Genomic DNA, 25523 nt, shown 5'->3' on the forward strand with positions numbered 1-25523 from the left:
GTGTGTGTGTGTATTCCACTGTGTGTGTGTGTGTGTGTGTACAATTCATATTATTTTATAAAAAAAATACAAAATTGATATTATTTTATGCAAATTGTTATATTTTAGTATACAAAATATTTTAAAACATTCTTATTCTTTATAAGCTAATTTAACTGTTTTTTACACTCTTTTTCGTAATGTATATTGTATGTGTGTATTTAAAATAAATGTAAATATTTATATTTAACCATTTAAATCATAATTTAATAAATATATTTTTCATACTTTTTGTATTTACATATGTAAATGTAATAACTATGCAAAATGTTTTTTAAAAATGCATACTCTTATATATGTGTGTATTGTTAACTGTTTTATGTAAATATTTATATATTTAACGATTCCAAACAGAGCTTATTGGCCATTTTAAAAACATGGCAAACCCTTCAATGCGTCCTGCATGTCAACAAAGAATTAAAATTCACTTGTCAATCCATTTTGTGCAGTCTTCAAACTGATGCCTTGTTGATTAAATATCATATGCAAATGTACATCCCAAGCAGGGAACATTTGTCTTGTGGGTTTCTCATGCGGGATGCATACATTAGAGCTTGCACTGGGTATTTTGGGATAGAGTCAAGCTGGATTTAAAGTTTTATTTGCCTCTGAATTTTTTAATTGAAAAGTTAATTTTTAATCTTTGGCCACGGTGGAAATGACTGTGGTTTACTCAAATTATTTCTCATCTTGGACAACATTCTTTAAATACGAGCACATAGAGGATGGCCGTATGTGGCACTGGTGGGTCTTAAACAGTTGGAGAGAGTGCCTTAGTTCACTGACGTCTCTATAAAATTTGCACAGAGCCGACATAACGCTCCCATCTCCTGCCGCACCAGTGGATTTCCCTTTGTGCCAGCGCATTTCCTTTAAACAACAGTGTGCAGATCAAATTAACCACATAACAGACAGGCTTTGCAATGCTCTTGCATGTTCTGCCCACAGAGAACCACATGTATGGCATCCCAACATGCATCTCTCATCTTGACATGGTGATAGTCCAGCACATTATTTATCCAAGTGGACAGACAAATCCCTGTATGTGTGTAATCTGATCAGTATGCATAATCCTACTAAACCTCATCCCTCTCTTCAGGAACATTGATCCACTCCGCTGGACTGTCAACCTGGATGCTTGACAAAATTAAACTGAAAGGAATATGAAAACGAGGGGGGTTGAAATGAGAGATTAGACCACTTTGATCTCAGACACGCAGTTGGGCTGTTATCTCAGACTCTTCTTACGAGCGTCAGGGGAGGAATGGAGTATGGTGGCGATGACCTTAATACTTTCATTCACGTTAAAGACTCATTCAGGCGTATTTCGTACACAAACAGAGACAGACCCCTTTAATACACGGTCCCTTGTCGCTAGGCTTATCGTGCCTCCAAATGTCTGATAATACACAGAGATACCGCCACTGACCTAAATGCATGCTATCTGTGTTATAAAAAGGACTGCTGCTCAGCACTGAACATAGCAGCACTGGCCTGCAAATTACCCCAGTTCACTCTTGATTGGAATTAGGGAGGTATGACTGGGGTTATGCAAATTTAAGTGAATAAACAGACACTACTGGCTAATTAACAGTTCGCAAATGTGTATTTGAAAGAAGGAAACAGTCTTATTGTTGCATATTCAAAAATGAGCCTTTTTTCTGCTTTTGAAGTGACAAAAAATGCTTTGTTATTTTAGTTTCCTAATGAAGATGATTCTGCCTTCTTGTCAGGGGACTTGATAGGCTTTTAATTGTGCTCTTATATAAGGTTAACTTTGATTTTTTTTCCAGTTTAAATAAGCATCTAAATGAAAAAAGCAAAGCAGATGATGATAACATCCCTCTATCCCACATGCTTATATAATACGTTTATAAATATTATAAATGTTGCATAATATAATATAATATAATATAAAGCAAAAATGCCACCCAAATGCAAAATGTGGAAATTAATTCTTCTGATTTTATAACATTTTAATTGTTACTTTTTTAATTACGGACCTATTAATGATGAATAGTGCCTGCTTAGGCAAACATCACTGCTGTTATTGTTTATATCATGCTGCTTTTTCTTTTTGGAAAAAAAACAAAAACAAACTGAAGAGCCAAGCAACCACCTAGCGACCACCCTTAATAACTCAGAAACTGCATAGTAACACCCTAGCAACCTCCCAGAATGTTTTTTTTTTTTTTTGGCAAGCAGTTGTCTTTGGAAAAATATAGTAGTTGTACATTTTCAGTTGTTGTTGATTCCATTTTATAGGAAATTGAGCTGTTATGATTACTCAGTTTGTAGGTCAACTGAGGATGCTAATTTTCCATGGGCTCCTGGATTTATTTAATATTTGATTTTACGAGTAAAATGAATCAAAATTATTTTAATCAATGCAAAACAGCTATTCTAAAAACCCATAGGAAATGGCTGAAATTGACTAATTCGTTTCTAATGGACTATAAACTGTACAGCTCTATAAGTAATAATGTCGAAATCTAATTATTTTAGATTGCGAATTTATGTTAATGAATTGATTGAATTGAAACGATGCCCTCATAAATGATAAAGTCCGTTCTCTTAATGGAAAAGTTAATTTCTGAGACTTTTTGCAAATAATTCCATCGACGAAAGAGTGGCTCGTCTCCTGCTGTGCTCAGGTACTAGCTACTACTGAATACACCAAGCATGCAACTTTAAAAGCCCATTCAGATCAGACCGAGTCTCAGATGAGACACGTCAGCCGCGCTCTGCGTGTTCTTCCTCTGCGCGCTTTCCGATGGATTTTATATGTGGGGGGAAAATATGATTTGCCATTATAAAGCACGGATCTCAGCGCTGCAGGGACGTAGTGCATGATTGGAGCTCTGCACCGTGTACGGAGTCTGTCTTTCTCCGGTGGGACACACGGCGCCTGTGCTATGTGTGTGCGAGGAATCGCTTTTATCGGAGCCCTTGGATGAGCACTTCGGCTGAGCTAGTATGATAGCCGTCTCTTTTAAATGCCGATGCCAGATACTGCGGAGAGTGAACAAAGGTACGGTCTCGGTTGTTTCCATCCTTCGCTATACCTTATATGCAGCCCTCCCCGGTCCGCGAACGCCGCCTTGTATGATATACGGACGTTTACGCAGGGCATTTAAAGACGCAGAGCGGGGTCACCGGACCCGATGGAGCGCAGCTATGGTCATCAAGCCTCGCGCCTTTGTTTTGAAATGTTCTCGCATGAAGCCCAGGGCATAAAAAGACGCACTGAAGTATCGCTCGCCCGCCCCTCATTAATATTTAACAGTAGAGTGCCGTAGTTTGGTGGTCTGCTTAGTGCACTTGTAAGAGAACAATGCTGCTATCTTTTTTTCTGTTTATATTTTCCTGACAGCTTCTCCCCTGTTAATTATTTACCTGAAGGCTCACTGCTTCGTGCTGTGGTTTGGGAATACTGTTTGTCTGTGGGATGAGAAGATCTCCTGATCCTGGTGTGAAACACAGGCTGGGTTTGTTTTAAGCATCTCTAGTGGAAACTTAACTGAATCGTGATGAGTTGCGTGTCATGTTATATTTTGACTGGTGGGTTTGTTTGACTGAAGGCTATTTTTTTGTTTCCTTCATATTCAATGAGCATAAATAGTGTTTTCTATGAGAGGAGTGCTACACCAGTGAAATATTTTTGTGTATTATTCCCTTGACGAGTAGTGGTTTGTGTGAGTTAGCCAACTTGGCATTGCTTAAGAGATGCGAAATGGTGGAGTTGTCATAAATACTGCAAGTTGTCCTCCCTCAGGGGAAAACACCTGACCTCAATAAGATGAGTAAATACCCAGTTGGCATGATTTCAGCCAGAATAAAGATCCTTTCATCCGTGGACAAACCGGTTTCTAACTGAATGCTGATTTCTGCATGTACTGATTTCTGGTCTTATACAGGTGTCTGGTGTAAACTTGGGGCAGCAGGTGTTCACGTCTGATTTCCCATGATGCTGTTGTGCAGCAGGCATATAGTTTCCCCTATGGATCATGCCTCCTGGGGTTTAATGCATCTACAATACGGTTGAATGTGTCCCAAATACGGCTTTTTTTTAAAGACATGACACAGATCTGTTGTGGATGACATTGTGAACTGCACAGAAATCACAGTGAATCTGACATTTTCAGTTCAAATCTGATACACTTTCAAAATGTGGAGAAAAAAATAAGACTTTTCACAGTTTTAAAGTCAGGCGTATGTATATATATATATATATATATCCCTCTATGGGATGTCGTCATTTATATATAACGCTAAGAAAATTGCATTTAAAATATAATATTAATGTTAAACCAAAACCAACAAAATTTTATTTTAGTGATGTCAAATGACATCCCCTTCAATCAGTAAAATTAAAATTTATTAGCCATGTGCTTCACAAATTTGGTAACTAAGTAGTAAAGGAGACATTAGCACGTTAGGTCACATGCTCTCAAGGCTCCATAGTGAGCTCATTTTAGACTAGAAAATACATATAAGTTCAAGTTATAAAAAATATAATTGTACATCCAAATGTGTTTTCTAAAGTTTTTTGTCTGTCTTGTTGACTTTCACTTGTGCTATGATAATTGATTTGAAATTACAAGATGAAACACAATGTTAAAGTTGTTTTAATGCTTTTGAAACACTAAGACATGGTTTTCAGGCAGTGAAATTGCATCCGAATTTGTGTCAAGTTTTAGACATTTTCACGCACGAGTTCCAAATCAAATATAGCAGCACAAGAAATAAATGGAATGTTCATAAAATTTTTAATGTTTTTTGATACAGTAATACCTTTCCGCTTTATTTCAGATAGTGAAAAAGCATTTGATTGTGTGTGAAGTTTCAGACAATTTGCCAAAAATAATTTACCCTAATGGGACAACGTCAGTTATAAATGACGGATCCCTAAAAAAAAGGTCGAAGGTCAGATGAAGAAAACTAATTTTGGAAAATGATTTTACTCCTAAATATATGTAAAATATAAAGTCAATTCTTTTTTTTAAGCTGTAAATTCACAATTAGTCCTATAGAGGGATATAGATATATTATATATATAATAGATTAAGCCGTATTATGATTTTATGTAATATTATTGACTGTTGTGTTATGTGCCTGCTGTTTTTCGCAATTAGCATTTGTTTATTTTTAAAATTCATCTCGAGCCCCCTGCAGTCAGATGCATTTTGTTATGCTCTGTTTAGAGTCCTAAAAAGCATGTTTTTAATAATTGTTTTCATAAGCCAATGTTTTGTATGTTTTAAAAATATGTAGTCTTCCTTCCATTTTAAGTCTTTGGAACTGGAAAATGTAAAATGTAATATCATATTTTATATTATGACATTTGATGTCATGATGAATATTCCAGAATAGGCTGTTTTGCACTTGTGGGTCATTTTAGGAATGGCATATGTTTAGACTTGTGTCTTATATGAGGCACATTTAAAAGGTCATAAAGATCCTTACAAAAAAACAGCCACTTTTGCTTACGGTGTGCCTTTCATTTGAACTGTGTGTGTGTGTGTGTGTGTGTTGTTAGACACTTAGGTAGAACCATTTGACTCATGATGAGTCAGCGAGTCGTCTGTTATAGGTGAAATGAAAGCAAATATGAGGAATAACTTATTCAAGGCAGCTAATGGACACTGATGTCGAGTTTCAGTAGACTGATGGTTCCTGGACACAAAAGGTTAAAGCAATGTGTAATTGTTCATTACATCAGAGATGTCATAATGTTGCTTTGTCTGGTGATATTAGTCAATGTTTTGCAACATCAAAAGCCAACAGTAAGAAGCATTGATATTGAAGTAAAGGATAATCAGAGGGTTCTTGTGTGGCCTTGAAGGATAATGACAGGCTGAATATACATGACTACTTACCACATAAACGGACATATTTTGACCAATCAGAATCAGGTATTCCAGAGATCAGTGTAATAATGTGATATTACTAACATTCACTTTAAAAAAAAAAAAAAGTTCTTTATTTGCATCAGTGGTTCCATGAAGAACCTTTAACATCCATGGAACCTTTCCATTCCGTTAAAGGTTCTTTAGATTTTTTTTTAAAGATCTTCACACTACGGAAAAATGGTTCTTTATAGAACTGTTTACTGAAAGGTTCTTTTGGGAGTCATTCTTCTTCTATGGTTCTTCTTGCTGTACAACCCCTCCTTTGGAACCTATTTTTAAGAGTTGAATAATGTATTTGATTTCTATCCAAAGAAAAAAACAGCTTCATCTTCTTTTTTTTTTCCCTCTCACCAGGGTCCATTGCAGCTTGTTGTTGATGAATTGTCATCTCATTTGAGATCATCTAGTGTTCCTGGCCTTAGCCGTGTGCAGCATTTGTCTTGGTCGTGGCATTTGTGGTGCCATGGCCTGTCGGTTTTATATCTCTGTTGCACATTTGCTGGCATTCAGTCAGAAAATGAAAAAGAGGCTCAAGGTGTTGGTTTCCTGTTCATTTTACTCCACAGAAACAGAAAAATTTGTGCCTAAAAACAATATTAATTAGATGATTTTTTTCCAACCTGAAAGGTGGGATACTACTGACAGGTTGTTGATTAAATTAATGTATATTCCATATCTTTTTCACCAACTGGAATAAACATGCCTAGCTTCACATCTGCAGGTGTTCTGTGAGCTGTGCAAATTATATTTTAGTTGCATGTATGGTAATGAGTTGAGCCAACCGCACTGCCACTGCTTTCAGGGGACACAAGGTGGGCAGAAAGATCTGGATATATCTTATATACTAGTCACGGAAAAATGTCTGTTTGTTTTGTAGATTGTATATTTGTGCTTGTGTGGGAGTTGTGTGCTCATGTGTTTCCAACTGCTGGTTGTGGCAGCAGTGTCACACCGTACCTACTGTAGTAATTGATATGCTAATCGCTCCCTGACTCTGATAAGGGACATTTTCCATTTCCTTTCTTCAGCAGTCATTGGGTACACTGTAACCCTTTTGCATTGAGCTCAGTGGCTCAGGCCACCTGCTTCCTAACTGAAAAACAATTTAGAGCTCAGTTTGTAGAGCGGCATTAAGGGAACCTGCTGATAAGCTCTGATTCAAACCAGATAGAAAGACAAAACGCACACCTACTGAGGGTAAGCAACTGCACGGGCAAAATGGCTATGAAATTCGCTATCCTGCTACCTGTATGAACCAAAAGGTGCATAAATAAATAGGCACTTTTATTGAACAGTGTTCATTCAAATGCATAGAATTAAAAATGTTTAGGGTAGGGTAACGGTGCAGCCCGAGCTGGTTGAAAATCGATACAGATATGTGATAATTCAAATCGGTTGAGGTATTAAGTGAATCGTGATACAATTGGGGGTGGGAGTTTATGTGAATGTATTTCTGAGGGGAACTGACTGTCTTTAGAAAAGTTTAGATGGTATGTAGTGTTCGTAAGCGCAGCGCTGGTGTGTTTACAGCGGCAACCAAGGGAACACTGTATCACTGCTGTTCCATAAGTGCCACCTGCTGTCAGAGAGTGAATCTGCATTTTCCTTCAGCCCATCTGCTGTTTTGTTTCATGAAGATATGTTATATATAGTATAGCTTCAAAAAAATAAAGTCAGACCATTCTGATTTTTGCTTCAAATTTCAAAATTATACAATCTAATTTAGATTGCTCTTTCTTGTGATTAAAATGCAGTCACAGCCTCTAATTTTAAATGATTTTAAATTGTTTATATGAAGAGATTTCTTTTATTTGAGTTGTGGTTTGTTTTAAAATTTCAATTTAGTTGTGTTATTTGACAAGAAATGTGCAGAATTTTGTCCAAGTAGCCTAATGATAAAACCTTTTCATTTATAATTCATCTTAAATCTCATTTTGTTAAACAAATGTGAGAAAATCATATTGTGAAATCTGTATTGTGTATCGCATCCTGAGTTGAGTGAATCATTACATCCCTAGTTTAGAGCCAATAACATTTAAGGAAAGAATTCAATACTTTTATTCTGCAAGGATGTGTTAGATGGATCAAAAGTGACAGTAAAGACATTTATAATGTTACAAAGCTTTATATTTATTATAGAATCCTGAAAAAAAAATATATATATATTTTCACAAAAATATTCAGCACAACTGTTTACCACTGATTTTAACAATGAACAAGACATGTTTCTTGAGCATGAAATCAGCATATTAGAATAATTTCTGAAGAATCATGTGATACTGAAGACTGGAGTAATGGCTGCTAAAAAATCAGCCTGGTCATCCCATGAATAAATTACATTTTAAAATAGATAAAAATGTAGAATTGTAACAATATTTACTATTTTTGCTGTATTTTTCGTCAAATAAATGCAGAAGTGGTGAGTGTGAGACTTTTCAAAAACAGTTTACAAAAATTTATATATTAATAATTAATTTGTAATCATTTAATTTAATGAATAATAAAATAGAATATGTATATATATGACCTATGACTTATATATGACTTGCGTAAGACATTTTGACATTAACAACATTTTGCCCACTAAAAAATGTCTTAAGACCAATAAATGGACTTGTTGTTCAGGCAATTGAACAGTGACTACTTCAGTAATATGTATATTTACACATCCCTAGGATTCAACAGCAGAGACAGCTGATGCTGACGTGCAGCCACATGAGCATCACACCTTTTTCTTGTTTCATTCACACGCCAGAGGAGCTATCAGGGTTTCAGAAGAGTCCATGGTGCTTCAAGCTCTTTCGCCAGGCTGGAGTTTCAAAAGAAATCTGTCAGTCTATTTGTTACTCTCTCTCTCTCAGAGATAAGATTCTGTGTTCACTGCATCTGGCTCTTATTCATTCTGCTGGCACACGTCTGTCCTGATCTCCACCGCTTTTACTTTCCACAGCCTCCATCAATCCTTCTATGTTTGCTTGACAGCTGGATTTAGTGCCAGGAAGAGGAGGTGGTGATGGAGGTGCTGTTTTGGCTCTCCTGCGTTATGGGCGCATGTTTTGAAACTAAAACCTAGAGGTAGTACGATTTGACAGCTTCCAATGAGTGTCCTATATTTAAATCATGGCATATGGAATGGAGGAAAGGAGAACAGAGCTCATTAAGTGTGAAGTTCAGGGTCCTGATGTGTCAACCTTCATCCTTTGCGACCAGTAAAATTTGTGTCATGGGAAACAAGTGTACTAATTAACTAGATTTTTACCTTTTCTGAAGAAAATATGAGAGCTTCTTGCCTGGGCAAAACTCTCTGGACCAATTCCAGGGGGTTGCTATGTGTTTGCTATTGCAATCCGAGTGGTTTTTAGTGTATTTCTAGAGTGCTCTGGGTCCTTTCTGTTAACCCTTATTCACACTGTTAGCTTGCAAACTCAAACTGACAAAAAGTTAGTTATTTTTAATTTGAGTTCATGCTTTCTTTTTGATTGGGTGGAAAAAAAAAAGTGAAATGTTGTGTTATTCAAAGAAAAGTTTCTCTTACAGTTGATTCAACCTACAGTTGGACCTCATATGCTAAACAATTACCAATAATATTTTTTTTTGTAAAATTTGTATTTTTTAATCAATTTGTATTTTTTAATAAATTTGCATTTTTTTATTTTATAGGCCTAATTAATTCTATGTATTTTATTTATACAGCAAAACTATTTTGTATGAGTTAAGATTTCAATTTTCACACAATATTTATTTATTTATGGCACATTTGCAACCATTTTAGTTGTATTTTGGGGCCTTTATTGATAATTGTTCATAATTGGACACATTATTTACTGCTAAAAACAAAGACAAACACTTTCACCTCCAGAATGTTAGCTATTTTAGCTGCAAGAAACCTGATTCTTAGTCAAAATCCAATGGAATCTTGCTTTCGCTAGCAGTACTAATCTTTTGCTGAACTCTATTGCATTTTTCACCAGTTTTATAGTCCACCAAGTGAAAATTGAGTGAGATGGCATATAGCCAGAGGCGGACAATGTACACAACTCCATTACTTAAGTGAAAGTACAGATACTGCTGGTCAAATATTACTCCATTACAAGTAAAAGTTGTAAAGAAAGATTTTTACTTAAGTAAAAGTACAGAAGTACTTGCTTTTAAAAGTACTTAAGTACCAAAAGTAAATTTCCTAAGCAAAACAGCAAGACCTATTTGACATCAAAACAAAAACACAATTACACAATTTAGCAAAATCAGACAATATTGTGTCTAATATAAACCACAATATTAACTTCTTATTATTGAATTGTTGTAAATAAATATCACATTTGGAACTGGTCAGTGCTCAAAAAATGATGGGAAATCACTTAATGTAGCCCCAAGAGTGATTACTGATAAACTGTCTGGAAAAAAAGACCCACTGATTTTCAAAGCTGCTAACGACTTTCTACTTTGAGGAACTTGATAGAAATGTAGTTGAGTGAAAAGTACAATATTTGTCTTTCAAATGTAGTGAAGTTAAAGTCATAAGTTTCCAGAAAAAATAATACTCAAGTAAAGTACAGATACTCAAAAAGTGTACTTAAGTACAATACTCAAGTAAATGTACTTAGTTACTGTCCGCCTCTGCATATAGCACACCTCTAATGTCCATAGCACAAGAGTTACGTGCTAAAGTTTTGTACTCTGTGGTTTGCTCTCGTCCCCTACTTCAGCAAGGCAGGCTGTGGAAGGTTAAAGTAAATAATTATTGTCAGCAATATCAGCTTTGTGACGTTACCTTCCTTGCATGGGCCGATGAAGTGTCAGGGCGTTTGTTCGTTCAGCTGTGAGGCGATCAAGGCGACGAGAGCCTCTCAGACTCCATTGCTTTTTCAATCAGCCCTGTCTTTTTTCAGTAGAATAACCTTTGTGCCTAGAGGAAGTCTGTTATTTTGAATGGACTACACTTTGTCGCTATACTTTGTAGCCCCTGTGTAATTTTTCCCCAAGGGTATGAATGTCACAGAGTTTTCTAAAGGTTAAGTGTACGTTTTTTTTTTTTTTGGTGCTACCTCAGATGGGAGACAGATAAGCACTCCTCGATCTCAGCTCTGGCTGGGTTTAAATATCACCTCAGTTCGAGAAAAACCCCTGGTGTGCTTTTCGGACAGGTTAATAATATAGAAATATACCCATAAATGGCGGTCCTTCCTCAGCTGTCTCTTCTCCCGGGCCCAATTAAGTCATTTCTACCCCGTGTCTGTTTTTGGCTGGACTTGACGGCCTCCAGCTGGTCTTGAAGTCTGCTGCAGGTTTGGACGGCCAATGGAAACAGTCTGCTTTGGTATTATGATGTCCGTCAACCTGGACTAGGCTCATTCTACAGAGAAATCGCACCAAATTTAGCGAATAGCCATTCAGTTTTGCGCCAACCCGTTGAGGGTCTTATAAACTCGGTGTACTGTACATGCTCACATACAAGTAGTCCTGATTCAGTACAGAATCCTTCATTAGCCTCATTACATGCAAGGCTTGCTTTGCTCTTCCCTGTGTCAGCTGCACCGCATGTGTCCTCGAGCAGTGCTGCGTGTGTGTAGCTAATTTCCCCAAATTTGTGTTCTGACCCAGAGTGTCAGAGCCCAGGCTTCTAGCTTACTTAATTTTGTGGTGTCAGCATTGTTTCTCGACAGGTTGTGTAATGTGTCGTGTGTCATCTGATTGGCTAAGATGCCTGCAGGGTGTAATCAGCTGCTTCCATATGTCCGAATAGTAATAATGGAACCAGTGTAGGGTGTCATGGAAACTGAACGCAGCCAGGCTGATGGCTCTTTTGGCTAGTGGTTCAATGTAAACATTGGCAATGCATCAAATATTGTATCTCAATATACTTGTTTTAGTACAAATGCATTAATGGTAGCAGTCTTGCTAAGCTAAAAGGTTAGCTAGGGCTACATGATTTAAGAAAACAATGAATTACAATTTTTCGATTTGATAAAAAGTGTGATTGCATTTATTTATTTAGCTGTGCTTGTTTGTAGGGCTGCATTTGTGATTTATACATCAATAGAACTATTTTTATTTGTTGTTGTTGTTATATTATATATAATTATTAAAAATAATATAAATGTAAAAAATAAAATTAAGTATTGAAGAAAAATATAATAATAATAATAATAATTGTTGTTGTTGTTATATACTATTATAATATAATAATAAAAATACATTTATTTTGTATAGCCCCTTTAAAAGTTACTACATCAGGGCGCTTTACATAAACGCTTTACACTAAGGCAAACACAGCCATATATGACAATACACTGTAAATATAACAAAAGACAGATAACAAAAAAACAACGCAATAGAAAACAATCCTGAAATAAATTGTTTTAAGAGAAGTTTTAAAAATATATAATGAATTTGCTTCCCTAATGTCAGCTGGGATAGAATTCCACAGTTTTGGGGCATAAGATGAGAAGGATCTGTCACCCCTGGAATGAAGCAGTGTTTTGGGAACAGCTAAGAGACCACACTGAGAAGATCGCAGATTGCGATTTGGCGTGTAAGATGTTAAAAGATTGGCCAAATCATGCAAATACAGAAATAGAGTTGGAAACATGAGAAACATTCACAAATTGACCAGGTTTAGAATGTATATAAATCTATGTGTCATTGGCGCTGAGTGAGTGATAGCTGAGGTCAAGAGATCTTAATAGCTGACCAAGAGGGTAGATATAAATGCTAAAGATCAAAGGACCAAGAACTGAGCCCTGTGGGACACCAGTACAAACAGGACCCACCTCAGATCTGAAACAATCCGTTAATTATATATAAATTATTAAAAATATATAATATATTTTTAAAATAGAGTATTTAAGTAAAATATAATAATAATAAATAATATTAATAATATTAATAATATTAATAATAATAAACATTAACAAAAATTCACAGTTCAACTGTAAAATAAAAAAAAGTTATTTTTTTCAAAGTTTTAAATAAAACCGATAATTAAGTTACTTTTTATAAGAACATACAATTTCAGGCTTTCTATTCCAAAATTTCACACATAATTTAATGAGTTACTTGCTGTGTCTTTGTGAAATTTACTAGCAATTTCTTAGCAAAAATTGTTTTTACATTATTTTATTTCATTGTAGCCCTTAAAGCTTTTCTTTTGTCGACAACAGCTGGTTTATAAGCACTTCTCATAACCAGTATATGAAGATGTTTGGCACATATTATGTTCCCAAATGCACATTATAAGTGACCTGAACTCACAGCACATGTAGAGTTGAGTTTGTGTGGATTTACTGCAAAACTGTTAACAGTTACCTCAGCAATCCAAAGCCTGGAGTGGTCACCTACTGTACCAAAGTATTTGAACCCACCAGCAAAATCTTTACTCCAAAAATCCCTTTATTTTTCCGGACTGTGTGGGTTTTACTTTGGAGAAACAGTCCGGATGGAGGGTTGGTCCTGAGAGAAGCACAACATTTGGTAGCAGTGGGCGGTAATGGGGAAGGGGAGGGGAAGATGAGGTAGCGGTAGATGTTCTCTGTCGTTCTCAATCTTCTCTCCCAGTTAGGATTCCTCCAGAGTTGGTGGAGTGAGAGAGAACAAACAGTTTGTTCCTCTTGCCCAGTGAGCAAGTCTCCCCCTCCACCATCGTCTTTGCTTTGATTTCTTTTTTTTTCTTCTCTTCTACGCTCGGGGAGCACTGAAGTTGTGAGGCGATGTTATAGCGTGCTGCTCTAAGATAATGCACTTGTGGTGCCTGCTGCTCTCTATCGCACACATTTCAGTTTACTGAGAACATCAAAGACCAGTCGAGTTAATAAGTGATGTGTTCAGGAACTTCAAATATTTGCGAAATGCAAATTTGAAGCAATAGTTCACCAAAAACGAAAACTCATCAGCGTTTCCTGTGCCACTTCTTCAGTGTGATGGCAGAGTAAATCATATTTTACTAGAGATTGCATGTAATGTCATAAAAAAAAGACTGTAAAAATATTTTTTATCTTTTACAATTAAGTTGTATTGTGTGTAATTTTAATAAGATAAAATTATGATAAAATAAAACCGTACTATTAGACAAACTACTCTAACAATTTTTATTTCATTTTTCTTTTTACATTTTCTTTTGTTTTGTTTTATAAGCAGCGGCAAAGGGAACTCATCATCAGAGTCTGATTTACAATAATTTTTTTAAATTAATAGTTTATAAATGGTTTGAATCAGTTTGAACCAGTTTGAATCATTCATTTGAATCAACATCTGATTCACTCAATAAACTGGAAGTTGTTATCAGTCAGCGTTTTCTATACATATACACTGTTTTCTATGTGTTATTAAAATTCAATAAAATAAAAATCTTAATGAAAATGTGTATTTAATTTGTCATATGAACAAACAGTCTGTAACAGTAGTGATACAAAATAGCTTCATGTCAGCACTGAAAGTAGTGATAGCTTGATATTTTTGATATAGATATTTGATATTGATTCATTGACTGTTCTAACTGATTCAGTTCATTCATTGGAAGATTCATCAGACTGATTCAGTCAGTGACTCCTGGATTTGTGAGACTTGATTCACTAAACAATCCAGCTCAGAAGATTCATTTGATTTTGCTTTTTTGTGTGAACATTTTTCAGTGGTGAAAATTAGACAATCTTTATTATCTCTGCTGGAGATAAGTTATGTTTTACCCTTTGGACACACAGTTTTATCTACATTTTCGCCTACTGAGAAAATCTTGACATTTTTGAGCACACATGGTGCTGTAATATCACATTTTCTTAAAAATACTGTATTACAATGGCTGGCAGCAGTTTTCATCTTTTAAAACACCGTGCTACACCTTCCCTTTATGGAGGTCAAAGAGTCACTTTCATTAGATTCATTCATTTGGCTTCTCATGAATTTCTAACATGTCTTGCAGTTTGAATTTTAGCTTTTAAATGGATTGGCCTCTCAAGTACTTCACACAGCCAATTACCCACTGCAGTGGCCTTTAGTGGGAGCCGGAGCACCTCTCACCTGCTCAGCAGATAAGCTTCAGAGACGAGTGCCTAACGCAGTGGGCTGAAATGAAAGGTAGAATAACTCTGAAGAGTTAGCCACTTATCCACAGGAGGGAGGCTGCCAAAGGGCTTGCTGCTTGAGATGGTTGATGTCACTGTGGGGAATCTTAGCGAATGAGAAGCTGTCTTGCACGAAGAGCCATTTGTTTTTTATTTCTCCCAGGGGTCCCACCACCTTCCTCGCTTTCAGTTTACCAAATAACAGAAAATGCAACTCATGCACATTTCGCTCTTTAAAATGTGATGCCATTTTTTTCAGTGAGTCAAATCATGCCAATTTAAACAGAGGGAAATTTGTGAGCCAGATGGATTTTAAGTGCAAATTCACCCCCACCCCACCAAAAATCAAATAAAATAAAGATAAAATAAAATGAAACTGTACCACTAGAGTACTGTTTGTTTTTGTTTTGTGTTTTGTTTTTTGTTCTATTGATCAAGAAGCACCACTCTTGACCTATAAAATAAAATAAATACATTTAAGTGCATGACACCCCTAAATAACACAAAGATATAATAATAATAATAATAATAGTAAAACTGTACCATAAGACTACTATTTTATGATTTTTTTTGGCCAAAGGCACCAATCTAGACCTTTAAAATAAAAATAAAGTGCATGACACCCTTATTAAAGATAGTGTGCACTGAATTTATTTAATACACGAGTTTCACAATTTGAGTTGAATTACTGAAATAAATGAACTTTTCCACGACATTCTAATTTATTGAGATGCACCTGTATATATATAAAATAAAACAGTATCACTAAACTACTGTTTTTTGTTTTCTTTTGTTTTCTTTTGGGCTAAGTAATACAGGAGCACCTTTCTCGACCTATAAAATAAAAATATAATAAATAATCAAAAGGAAGTGCATGACGCCCCTGCATTTTTCTACATCAGTATTGTGCTGTTCATTATAGGATGGAAAATCACAAGTACACAAAGACTGAAGAACTGTAAACAGAGAGAATTTGCTATAGGGCACTTTTTCTCTATTTATCTTCTGATATTCTTCATTTGGCAGCCCACCAATTCAGCTGCCCAACCATATGAACCTATTCTGAGATCATCTGCTGCTTTATGTCCAGTGTGTTCAGTAATGAGCTTGGTGATGGAGCTTGGGTCAGGGTGAGAATCGAAGTGTTTAAATGTGCGTCGAGCCACCAGCTGCAGCTCCAGCACTGAGTCCAGAGGTGAAGGATTACATAAGCTTCCTTCACAGACGTTCCCACTGCGGAGTACCAGCAGCAGGTGCTGACCAGAGGATGAGTTATAGCTCTGATGTCTGCAAACTTCTACACACTTTTCACACCTATGATCAAATGCTGCAGTGAAGTCAACATTCATGTTGTTTTCGGGGTCTGAGGAGTCCAAGGTAATTTTAAAAGCTCAAAACAACAACAAAAATATACACTACTGTTCAAAAGTTCAAAAAAATTTTGATGAATAAATTCATTAAATTGATCAAAAGTGACTAAAGAATGTTACATTAATTACAAAAGATTTTAATTTCAAATAAATGCTGTTATTTTAAACTCTATATTCATCAAAGAATCCTGAAAAAAGTGAGTCATGGTTTCCAAAGAAATATTAAGCAGCACAATACTGATGATAATAATAAGAAATGTTTCTTAAGCACCAAATCAAAATATTATAGTGATTTCTAAAGGATCGTGTGACACTGAAGATTGGAGTAAAGGCTGCTGAAAAATCAGGTTTGCCATCACAGGAATAAATTACATTTTATTACAATTACAATATTGTTTTTAATATTTCACAATATTACAGATTTTACTATGTTTTGATCAAATAAATGCATAAAATCAAATTACAAAACCACAAAATCTGTAGTTTTATCCATGGTAACACTTTACTTAAAGCCTTTATGTATAATGCATTAATTATTCCTTGTAATGCACCTTATGCACTGTACAAACACATGAATAAATGTAACCACAGTTAATTACTTATAATTGTTACACTATGCATTTAAAATTTAGTTATGATTATTTATGACAAGATATAATGTATTACAATGCACATTATGAATAATTATAATGCATTATAGCCTTTAATAACACTTTTTAATGCATTCTACATAAAGGCTTTAAAGGGGTCCTATTATGCTCTTTTGCAAAGTCTTGATTTTGTTTTGGGGGTGTACTAGAACATGCTCTAATGCTTGGTGGTTCGAAAAACGCATTATTTTTCACATAATTTACATTATTAAAATACCTTTCTCCGCATCCTGGAACAAACGGCTCGATTAGTTCTGGCTTTGATGAAGGTCCGCCTTCCGAAAAACAAAATGTGTTGTGATTGGTTAGCTGTCCCAGTGCGTTGTGATTGGCGAACAGCTTAGACGGTGTTTCAGTACTGCCCCGCCCCTTGCTCCGTCTTTCAACAAAAGCTTTTGGCGAATCCGGCAGGCACTGTACTCCCTCGTTTTGTGGAAGCTGTCCTCAGTCAAATGCGTAGCACACAATAGAAAATTGGGGTTATAATGCTCAGGAACAGAGTTAAAAAATAAATTGCAACCACTGTTTCCTGACATCATCCGCTTTTAGTGCAAACGAGCCGTTCGTTGTAGTTCTTGAAAAGGGATTTTTTAAAAACGAAATATCTCCCTTTGGAGTGGACTTTGAGATTTGTAACTTTCTAGATCTTTTTTATGCCAAAACATACACACTACACACTGACTAAAATTTAAAAAGTGAAAAAGCATAATAGGACCCCTTTAAGTAAAGTGTTACCTTATCTATTTATAAAATTGAAATATCTAAAAATCCATGAAACTATCCAAAAATGTACTCGAAGCAATGCTGCATGAGATATTTCAGAATTTTCAGAGAATCTCTGTGTAATACCAGTGAACTTTTGTCTTACTGCACTGGAACTTAAATCTTAAAACGCATATTTTTTTTCTAGCTAATAAGTAAAAGAAGACTAATTAAAAACTCATTAAGAAGTCATTCTCTGCAGTGAAGAATAAAGTTCTTGCCATTTTAGCCAGTGCAAAATGGTCAGATGGTCAGTGAATTAATTATGGGTCTGAGTATGTGACGCTCATTTAGACCCTCTCAGAAGATGTAAACTCTTTGCTCTCTCGTTCCTCTTATCTCTTTCTTCTCCCAGAGGTGCCGCCCTCATCCCAACTGTAGTTCTGCCTCATCTGAACCACCAGTGGTTGAGGGTGACACAAACTGACTGCTCAGGCCACCTGGGTTAAAATTTCAGGGCTTTTAATCCCAGGTCCTCCTGCCTCTCCACTTAGAGGTGAATATGGACAGACACTCCTCCACAGTGCCCAGGAGGATTCTGGGATTGTTGCTCCCTTTATGTATGATGTAGTTCCACTCTTTGAACCGGGATGGGTGGGCTTTGTCATCCCACTTTACACAGTCTGAGATCACAGCTAAAAATAATAGGTCCGTTCCTTCACTCTCCCCTGGGGTAGTGCTGGGCTCGCTTCAGTCTGGTTTTAACCAGATTCTGAAGTCGTTTTGCACGAAAATACTGTAGTTCTTATTGAGGACAGTTAAAGTGTTTCTGTTTCCTGCCTATTTGTTCTCAACTTTATTTATTTAGAACAATAGCAATGTCATGTTATTTTTTAAAAAGGCCACGTAGAGAAGGCCACAAAGGCCGCATTCGTATGCTTGTCACCATTTGTGTCCCAAATAATTTAGTCTACAAGCAGGGGTTGCTGGGAGAAAAAAAAAGGCAGCCTGTCAAGCCTGCAATTCGCAGAAGTTCTAGATCTTTAAGGAAGCTTTTAGGAAGTGTTTCTGTACTGTGCTTTCATGTCCTCCAACTCCCCAAATGAATGTACGGGTATGCATGAGCGAGCATACTGTGACCTGACAGGATGACGGCTGCTTTGCTTGCATCTCTCATCTTGTCCCATTCTCTCTCTCCCTTTCTGCCGTGCACAAACATACCCTCTTGCTTCCATTTTCCTTGTGCTGTAGACCGAAATTTCTTGTCTCGCCTCGGTTTGTGCTAATGCTTGTCGCCTTGAGACCCAGGGTTTTATTCATTTATTAATTTTGCCACCTGACATTCACATGTGCAGAACCAACCTGGACCATCGCTGGTGTACTTGTTGATCTCTTAAGAACTTTTCTAATGGTTTTCCATTCCATCGGACTGTGCAACTTTTGGTTTGCGGTGTCTTTAATCTAGAGTGCTTAAGTGCCCTGGGGTTTTTCTTTGAATAGAGAAAGAAAAAGTAAAATGTTGGGCCATCATCAGCACTTTTAGTACGCCCACTGCCGGAGAACCTACCGGTGCACTCATCCGAACAACATCCTGCTTCCCCGAGCTCGTATGTGTGTGCGGTTTTGTGTGGACGTTTCCACTTGCCAGGCTGAACTATGCAGAAAACAGATGCTGGACAGCCGCTGAGGTTGAAGAGCTCTGGCACAGCTAGTCTTGGTTTCCTGAGGGCGAGGTGGATTTCAGACGACCCCCCAGGTGTTGTAGAGCGCTTGTTCCCTATGGCGTTCCTGTGTGGGGTCAGCAGAGCTTTCCACAGTGACGTTGGTGATGGTGACACTGGGAGAATGAGGGATTGGATGCTGAAAATAGGCTTTAGCTAATACGGTTAATTAATATCCCGCTGCGCTGCTTTGTTTTCTCTAAACTGCTAAATCTGTCAGAATAGGGATGAAATTTTTGTGTGAAAATTGCATGTTAAATGTGGAAATTGTGTTATCTTGCAAGCTACGTTTTTTTTTTTTTTAAACCAAGAAATAAAGAATCAGTTTTCATTATTATTTTCTGAAGGTCTTTGATCCTGAATGAATGCATATTCAGTCATTCAGCTATCCAGTCAGGCCTGAATGTCATCTGCATAATAATGTCTGAATGATCCGAGAAACATGGCTGTATCATCTGGTTGGTTTGGCTAGCTAAGCTTGTTTGATTGGTTACTTTCAAGACTTCTCACACATGGCCCCAGTCTGTCATGCTGTGTAACAGGCAGCCAAACAGTTAAAGGAACACTCCACTATTTTTGAAAATAGGCTCATTCAACTCCCCTAGAGTTAAACAGTTGAGTTTTACCGTTTTCGAATCCATTCAGCCGATCTCCAGGTCTGGCCGATATGGCTATGAACTATATGAGTATACACTGTAAAAACAATCCGTAAAATTTACGGTAAAAAACCGGCAGCTGTGGTTGCCGGAATTTTACCGTAAAAAATACGGTAGCAACGTTTTAGGTTTTACGGTTTTAACTTAAATTTACAGTTAAATACCGTAATTTCATTAACTGATATAATGTTAATATACCAACCTATTGAAGTACTGAAATCTGTTTTGTACCTTTGTAATACACTGATAGCCACCAAATGCAGGTGGTGATGAGAAAGTCACATAATGAACCAGAGCCCATCACAAGCAGCTTTTAAATAATAACATACATAGAAGGTGCACAGTGTCATTCACACAGACACTAAACTAACTCTAGGGGAGTTGGAAATTGAGCCTATTTTCAAAAATAGCGGAGTGTTCCTTTAATGTTCATCTGTCTATAGCAAAAACTAGATTTGTGAGGGGTGCTTGTCTGTGTAAAAGTCACTGCCGTGATGTCATTTTATTGCCCACCAAGCAAACTTTGCAAGTCTGACCTGAATAGTCTGATCTTAGAAACTTAACTTTAACAAGTCCGTTACAACTTGCTCTGACCCTGTATGTTTTGTTTTTTACTTATCTTTTTGATTATCGTACATTCTTTTTCATTAGGCTTTATGCTATTTTCTGTTTTTATTTTCTATATATCTGCCTTGATTTTTAAAGCGAATTTGAGTTTGTAGAAAGGTGCCATATAAAATAAACTACTGCATTATATTATTATTATTATTGGTTACTAATTGTAGGTTCCATTTTGGAAAAAGCCCATAAACCTAAGTACTGCATGAGCAATTTTAGAGATTCTTGTTTCAATAAGCAACAGAAATTACAACTTTCATTAAGAGACTGTTAATTTGCATCAAGATTGGGTGCTAGAGGAACTTTCTCATCATTCTTATCTTAAAATTATTTTCATACTAGTTTTTAATTAATATTAAATAAACTTGACTTCATTTTATTTTTTATGTTCTGTATTGTTATTTTTAACCATTATTTGATTGGTTATTTTTTTATTTCTGATTATTATATTTTTAACCAATATAATAAAATACTAACCAATATGTACTTTTTTATTTCAAATTCTGAATGATCTTAAATATTTCTTTTTGTGCCATTATTTTACTTTTTTTATTTATTATTTTTCCCCCTAGTTTGTATTAGATTTTGAATGGCAGATTTTTCATTGTGGTCTCTGGCTTTTGGGCCTCTGCATGTTTGTATAGCAGGAATGTGCTAAATTAATTCACTTAACTTGCATCAAGATTGGGTACTTGAGGGTAGACTACATATGTTCTACATTTTTCCAACTGTGAATTGCTGGAATTGGTATAACAAATATCCACATCTGTGGAGTGGGAGATTCAAAGATGTTTTGTCAAAGATTTGAGGATACAAAGGCATTTGTGTTCCTGGTGGTCTACATTCAGTTCCTCACAGCGCATGTTTTGTCCTGTGATTCCTTTGTCTTCTTATTTCTGTGTGTGTGTGATCTGCACATCACAAGCACTGAGGCTTTAATTTGGAGGGCTGTGTTTCATGTGATGGTGTAACCTAGACAGGCGAGAGCCACTTTGTACTAACACCTTCTGCTCAGATGCCAAGATGAGCCTCTCTCTGGCGCTCATTTATTTTGTCTCTCTCCATCTCTGTAACCCAGATTCAGGAAAAGAGAGAAAATCATTGAGATCCAACAGCTTTTGAACGCCACACAATTCGCTGACACTGAGATTGATTTGTTTCTCAGCCTCAATAATTTGTGCCAGACACTGTCAAGACACAAAAAAGATATTTAGTTGGATTGATTGGTCCGAACCAGAGTTTTATTCCACCATCTATTTTCATTCAACACCTCTTTATTAGGGGTTAGAAAAAAAAAGATATTTATATACTTTCCAGATGCTATTATACTATTTTATAGAAAATATATTAAAAGCCAATTATTAAAAGTTGGGATGAAATGAGAATTCACCATATTTTCTAAATGCATGTTAGTAATATTTTTGTGCAAGAATCATTCATGCATGTTTCTTTTTTTTTTTTTATTAAAAATGTCATAACTCAAATCTTTGCATGAAATGACAGACTTCTCTAATGGCAGAAATTCTCCGATCATTTATTACACTTAAACCCTGCCTATGCTACAGTGATATTTATTATATACTATTAAAGAATTTATTTATATTTTGTATATTTTTATATTTTCAGTTTTCAGTATGTTGTTTTTTATGAAGCTATTTATTTTAATTTCACTTATAATTTGTCATTTTAGTACAAAAAAAAAGTTTGTCTTTGGCAAATAACTGAAATAAGTTTAAGTTTCTCATCTAATGCATATTTTTTATTGTATTTAAGCTTTATTTTAATTACTGAAAATAATTTTAATAGTTATAGTATATGTTATATAATATAGTATATGTTAATATATTCACATTCAGCTGCCTCCCTTTTAGGGATTTCCTAGCATCAAAAATTGCGAAAACTCTAGCCTCAGACCGCCCAAGTTTGAAAAACCGCTTTTGCACCGATCAAACAGATCAAACAAATTTGACAAACGAATGTGGTCTACAGCAAAAGTGCTAGCTAGAAAAATGCTCTAAAATTCATGAAGGAAGCCATGTTGCTACAGTGTTTTATTTTATAATGAATAAAAGCAGCATCTCTTCTATCCTCATTCACAGTAACACGCTCTGATGAAGGAGCAAAGCCTTGGGCCACTGTATGGAAAACACCCACATGCTGTTTACACGTCTGCGTAGTAGACATCCATGAAATGCTTTGAAATTTTCGCGTGTAGGAGCGTTTTGCATACTGCTGATGGATTATTCTTGCTTTTCACCACATGAAAACAAATAAATCTGCTCCCACACTCTCTTCCGTGTTGATTTTCCGAAATAGCGCTAAGAGTGTTTGAAGCCGATGATCAGATTACTGAAATAAAGGTAAACTTCATCCCATGATGCCTTCAGCTCAGAACCTGTGGCAAATTCAAAGAAATCTGATTCCTGGATGTGTCGATAATCCATTTACTGACCCCTCTGTCGGTCTGGTCATCTCTTGCTTGCACTAAATGGCTGAAACATCTGAAGGTCTGTGTGAGGAGGCTGTCGGTGACGTCTCTACACATCAGCTACTTCATACACACTGTGTTCTTATAGTTCTATGCATTTTAAATGAGTCTGTCTGCTCTGCTCTCGGGGGAGATGCAAGCAGTCGGTTGTCGTCATAGTCAGCGAGCAGTGCCAGTCAATAGGCTGTTTTTTATGTAAGGACTACCCAGCAAATTGTATTAGAGGATGGTGGGTAAACTGGATTGAATCTCGAATTCATTTCAAATCAATTGGCAATTTAAATGGCAGGTTCAAATCGACTTGTCCATCGAAATAAAACCAAATTGCTGCTGCATGTCCCCTGGAAAAAGCATTTAAAGGAACAGAATACATCAGGAACATATTGATTATTTGTAGATCCTTTATAGGAATTGTTTTTCTTTCTTTCTTTTTTTTCTTTTTTTTGTCAGTATTCAGTATGTATCAGATAATATTGGATGTTTAATTTTGGACTCTCTAATTTTGCCTTTTTTAAAATTCAGATTACTTTTGCTGTCATCAAGTGCTAAATTAAAGGGATAAAGCTTGAATTTTAGCCCAGATTTAACTTCAGGAATATTATATATTAAATATTACTTTTGTATACACTTTTAAAAAAAACTGGTGTAGAAACAATTTTCAATCAGAAATTGCTAGTAAACTAAGCAAAAAATGTCAAAGAACTCAACTGAATTAAGTCAGTTACTAAATCAACTGTATTCCTTATAACACTTAATCCAATAATTATTTTATTTTCAACGGTAAAAATATTGAAGTGTAATAACCCTCCAGTCATCTTTAAGAACTTTCTCATCATTCTAATCTCAAAATGAATTACACAAATTGCATACTGTATGAAATGTTGAGATGCCTAAATTCAAATAAGCATTATAGCATTGATTTAACAATTAACATTAAAAATTTGATATGATTTTAGTGTTTTTTATATTGTATTTTTATTTTACAGCTAAATACTGTAGAATTATACATTTTATTTTTATTTCAAATTTTATCATTTTTTGTTACAAATACTAAAATAAACTTGATTTAGTCATTTGTTTTTAGTGCCATAATGTTCCTTTTTTATTATTTATTTATTTTTGTTTTTCCCCTGGTGTTTATTCGATTTGAAATCTCAGAATTTTCATCGTAGTCTCTGACTTTTGGAGCCCTCTGCATGTTTATTTTGCAAGAATGTGCTTTTATAATTTCAGCTTCATCTCCATGAGTAAAAGCACTCTGTCATGCTTTAATTTCACGTAGAACCGTGGCTTTAGTGAAGTACGCATTCATTACTTTAACAATTTGGTGCATTTGATTTGACACAGAAATGCCCCAGGAGTTAATGAGAGGGTATTTTTAATACAGCCTGATTCAGAGCTTTCTCTGCCTTTGGATCAGAAAAAATGCAGGAGTGGGATGCTGCGTTCATTCGGGGCTCTCATGTGCTCACTGACTTGTCAAGTGACAGTCTATTGACCACCACACTAAAGTCAAACTGACCATGACAGATGATCAGGAATAAATCAGACGCTCACTCTAATCTCAAGTGAGACTGTCCAAAAAGCTTGGGAAGCTCATTTATGTAGTCTGTTTCTCATTTCAAGTAGCTTTTTAAATTCTATTTAAATTGCAATATTTCATCATATTTGCATTAGGGCTGCACGATAAATCGCATGCGATATTTAACGCGCATCTTATCAGTAAAGCCGGTTCTGTAAAGCATTAACTACACAGAGCCGTTGTTCACTGACGAGTTGCGCAAAACCACGTTCATATTCGTGCGATTTTTTGCGCCGCTCGTCAGTGAACAACGGCTCTGTGTAGTTAATGCTGCTCAATGTGAAAGCACGCACGTGATGGAGATTTACCGCTGATTACAGAACCGGCTTTCTGACAAGATGCGCATTAAATATCGCATGCGATTTATCGTGCAGCCCTAATTTGCATGATATTTCACAATGTTTCATGAGTGTTATTAAACTATTTTGGGGAAAAAATAAAATAAACTTACTAACAAACTAACTAAGTAACTCATGGAGATGAAGTTGAAACACACACACACACTTGCAGCCAAAAGTTTGAAATTAAGATTTTTAAATGTTTCATAAAGGTTATTTAATTAAAAAAATTAAGTAAAAACGGTAATGTTGTGAAATATTATTACAATTTCAAATATAAATTTTCAAATATAATTTCGATCTTGCACCAAATCAGCATATTAAAATGATTTCTGAAGGATCATGTGACATTGAAGACTGAAGTAATGATGCTGAAAATTCAGCTTTGCCA

At 35.8% G+C, this 25523-nt stretch overlaps 1 protein-coding gene across 7 annotated transcripts in view; it reads left to right on the plus strand.

Annotated features, from left to right (window-relative positions):
* Nucleotides 1-25523, plus strand: part of LOC107655593 (glutamate receptor-interacting protein 1-like) — a 292734-nt gene that overhangs the window by 173283 nt on the left and 93928 nt on the right. Inside the window, exon 1 of one of the 7 annotated variants that reach the window (XM_016443137.1) lies at nt 2786-3070. The exons of the other annotated variants lie outside the window; for them this stretch is intronic. Coding sequence (XP_016298623.1) covers nt 3016-3070 — 55 coding nt within the window. The 5' untranslated portion in view covers nt 2786-3015. Of the gene's footprint in view, nt 1-2785; nt 3071-25523 lie in introns of those variants that run through there. 7 annotated transcript variants of the gene reach the window in all.

This window comes from Sinocyclocheilus anshuiensis, unplaced genomic scaffold (genome assembly GCF_001515605.1).
Source record: "Sinocyclocheilus anshuiensis isolate Anshui unplaced genomic scaffold, SAMN03320099.WGS_v1.1 scaffold916, whole genome shotgun sequence".
NCBI classification, from domain to species: Eukaryota; Metazoa; Chordata; class Actinopteri; order Cypriniformes; family Cyprinidae; genus Sinocyclocheilus; species Sinocyclocheilus anshuiensis.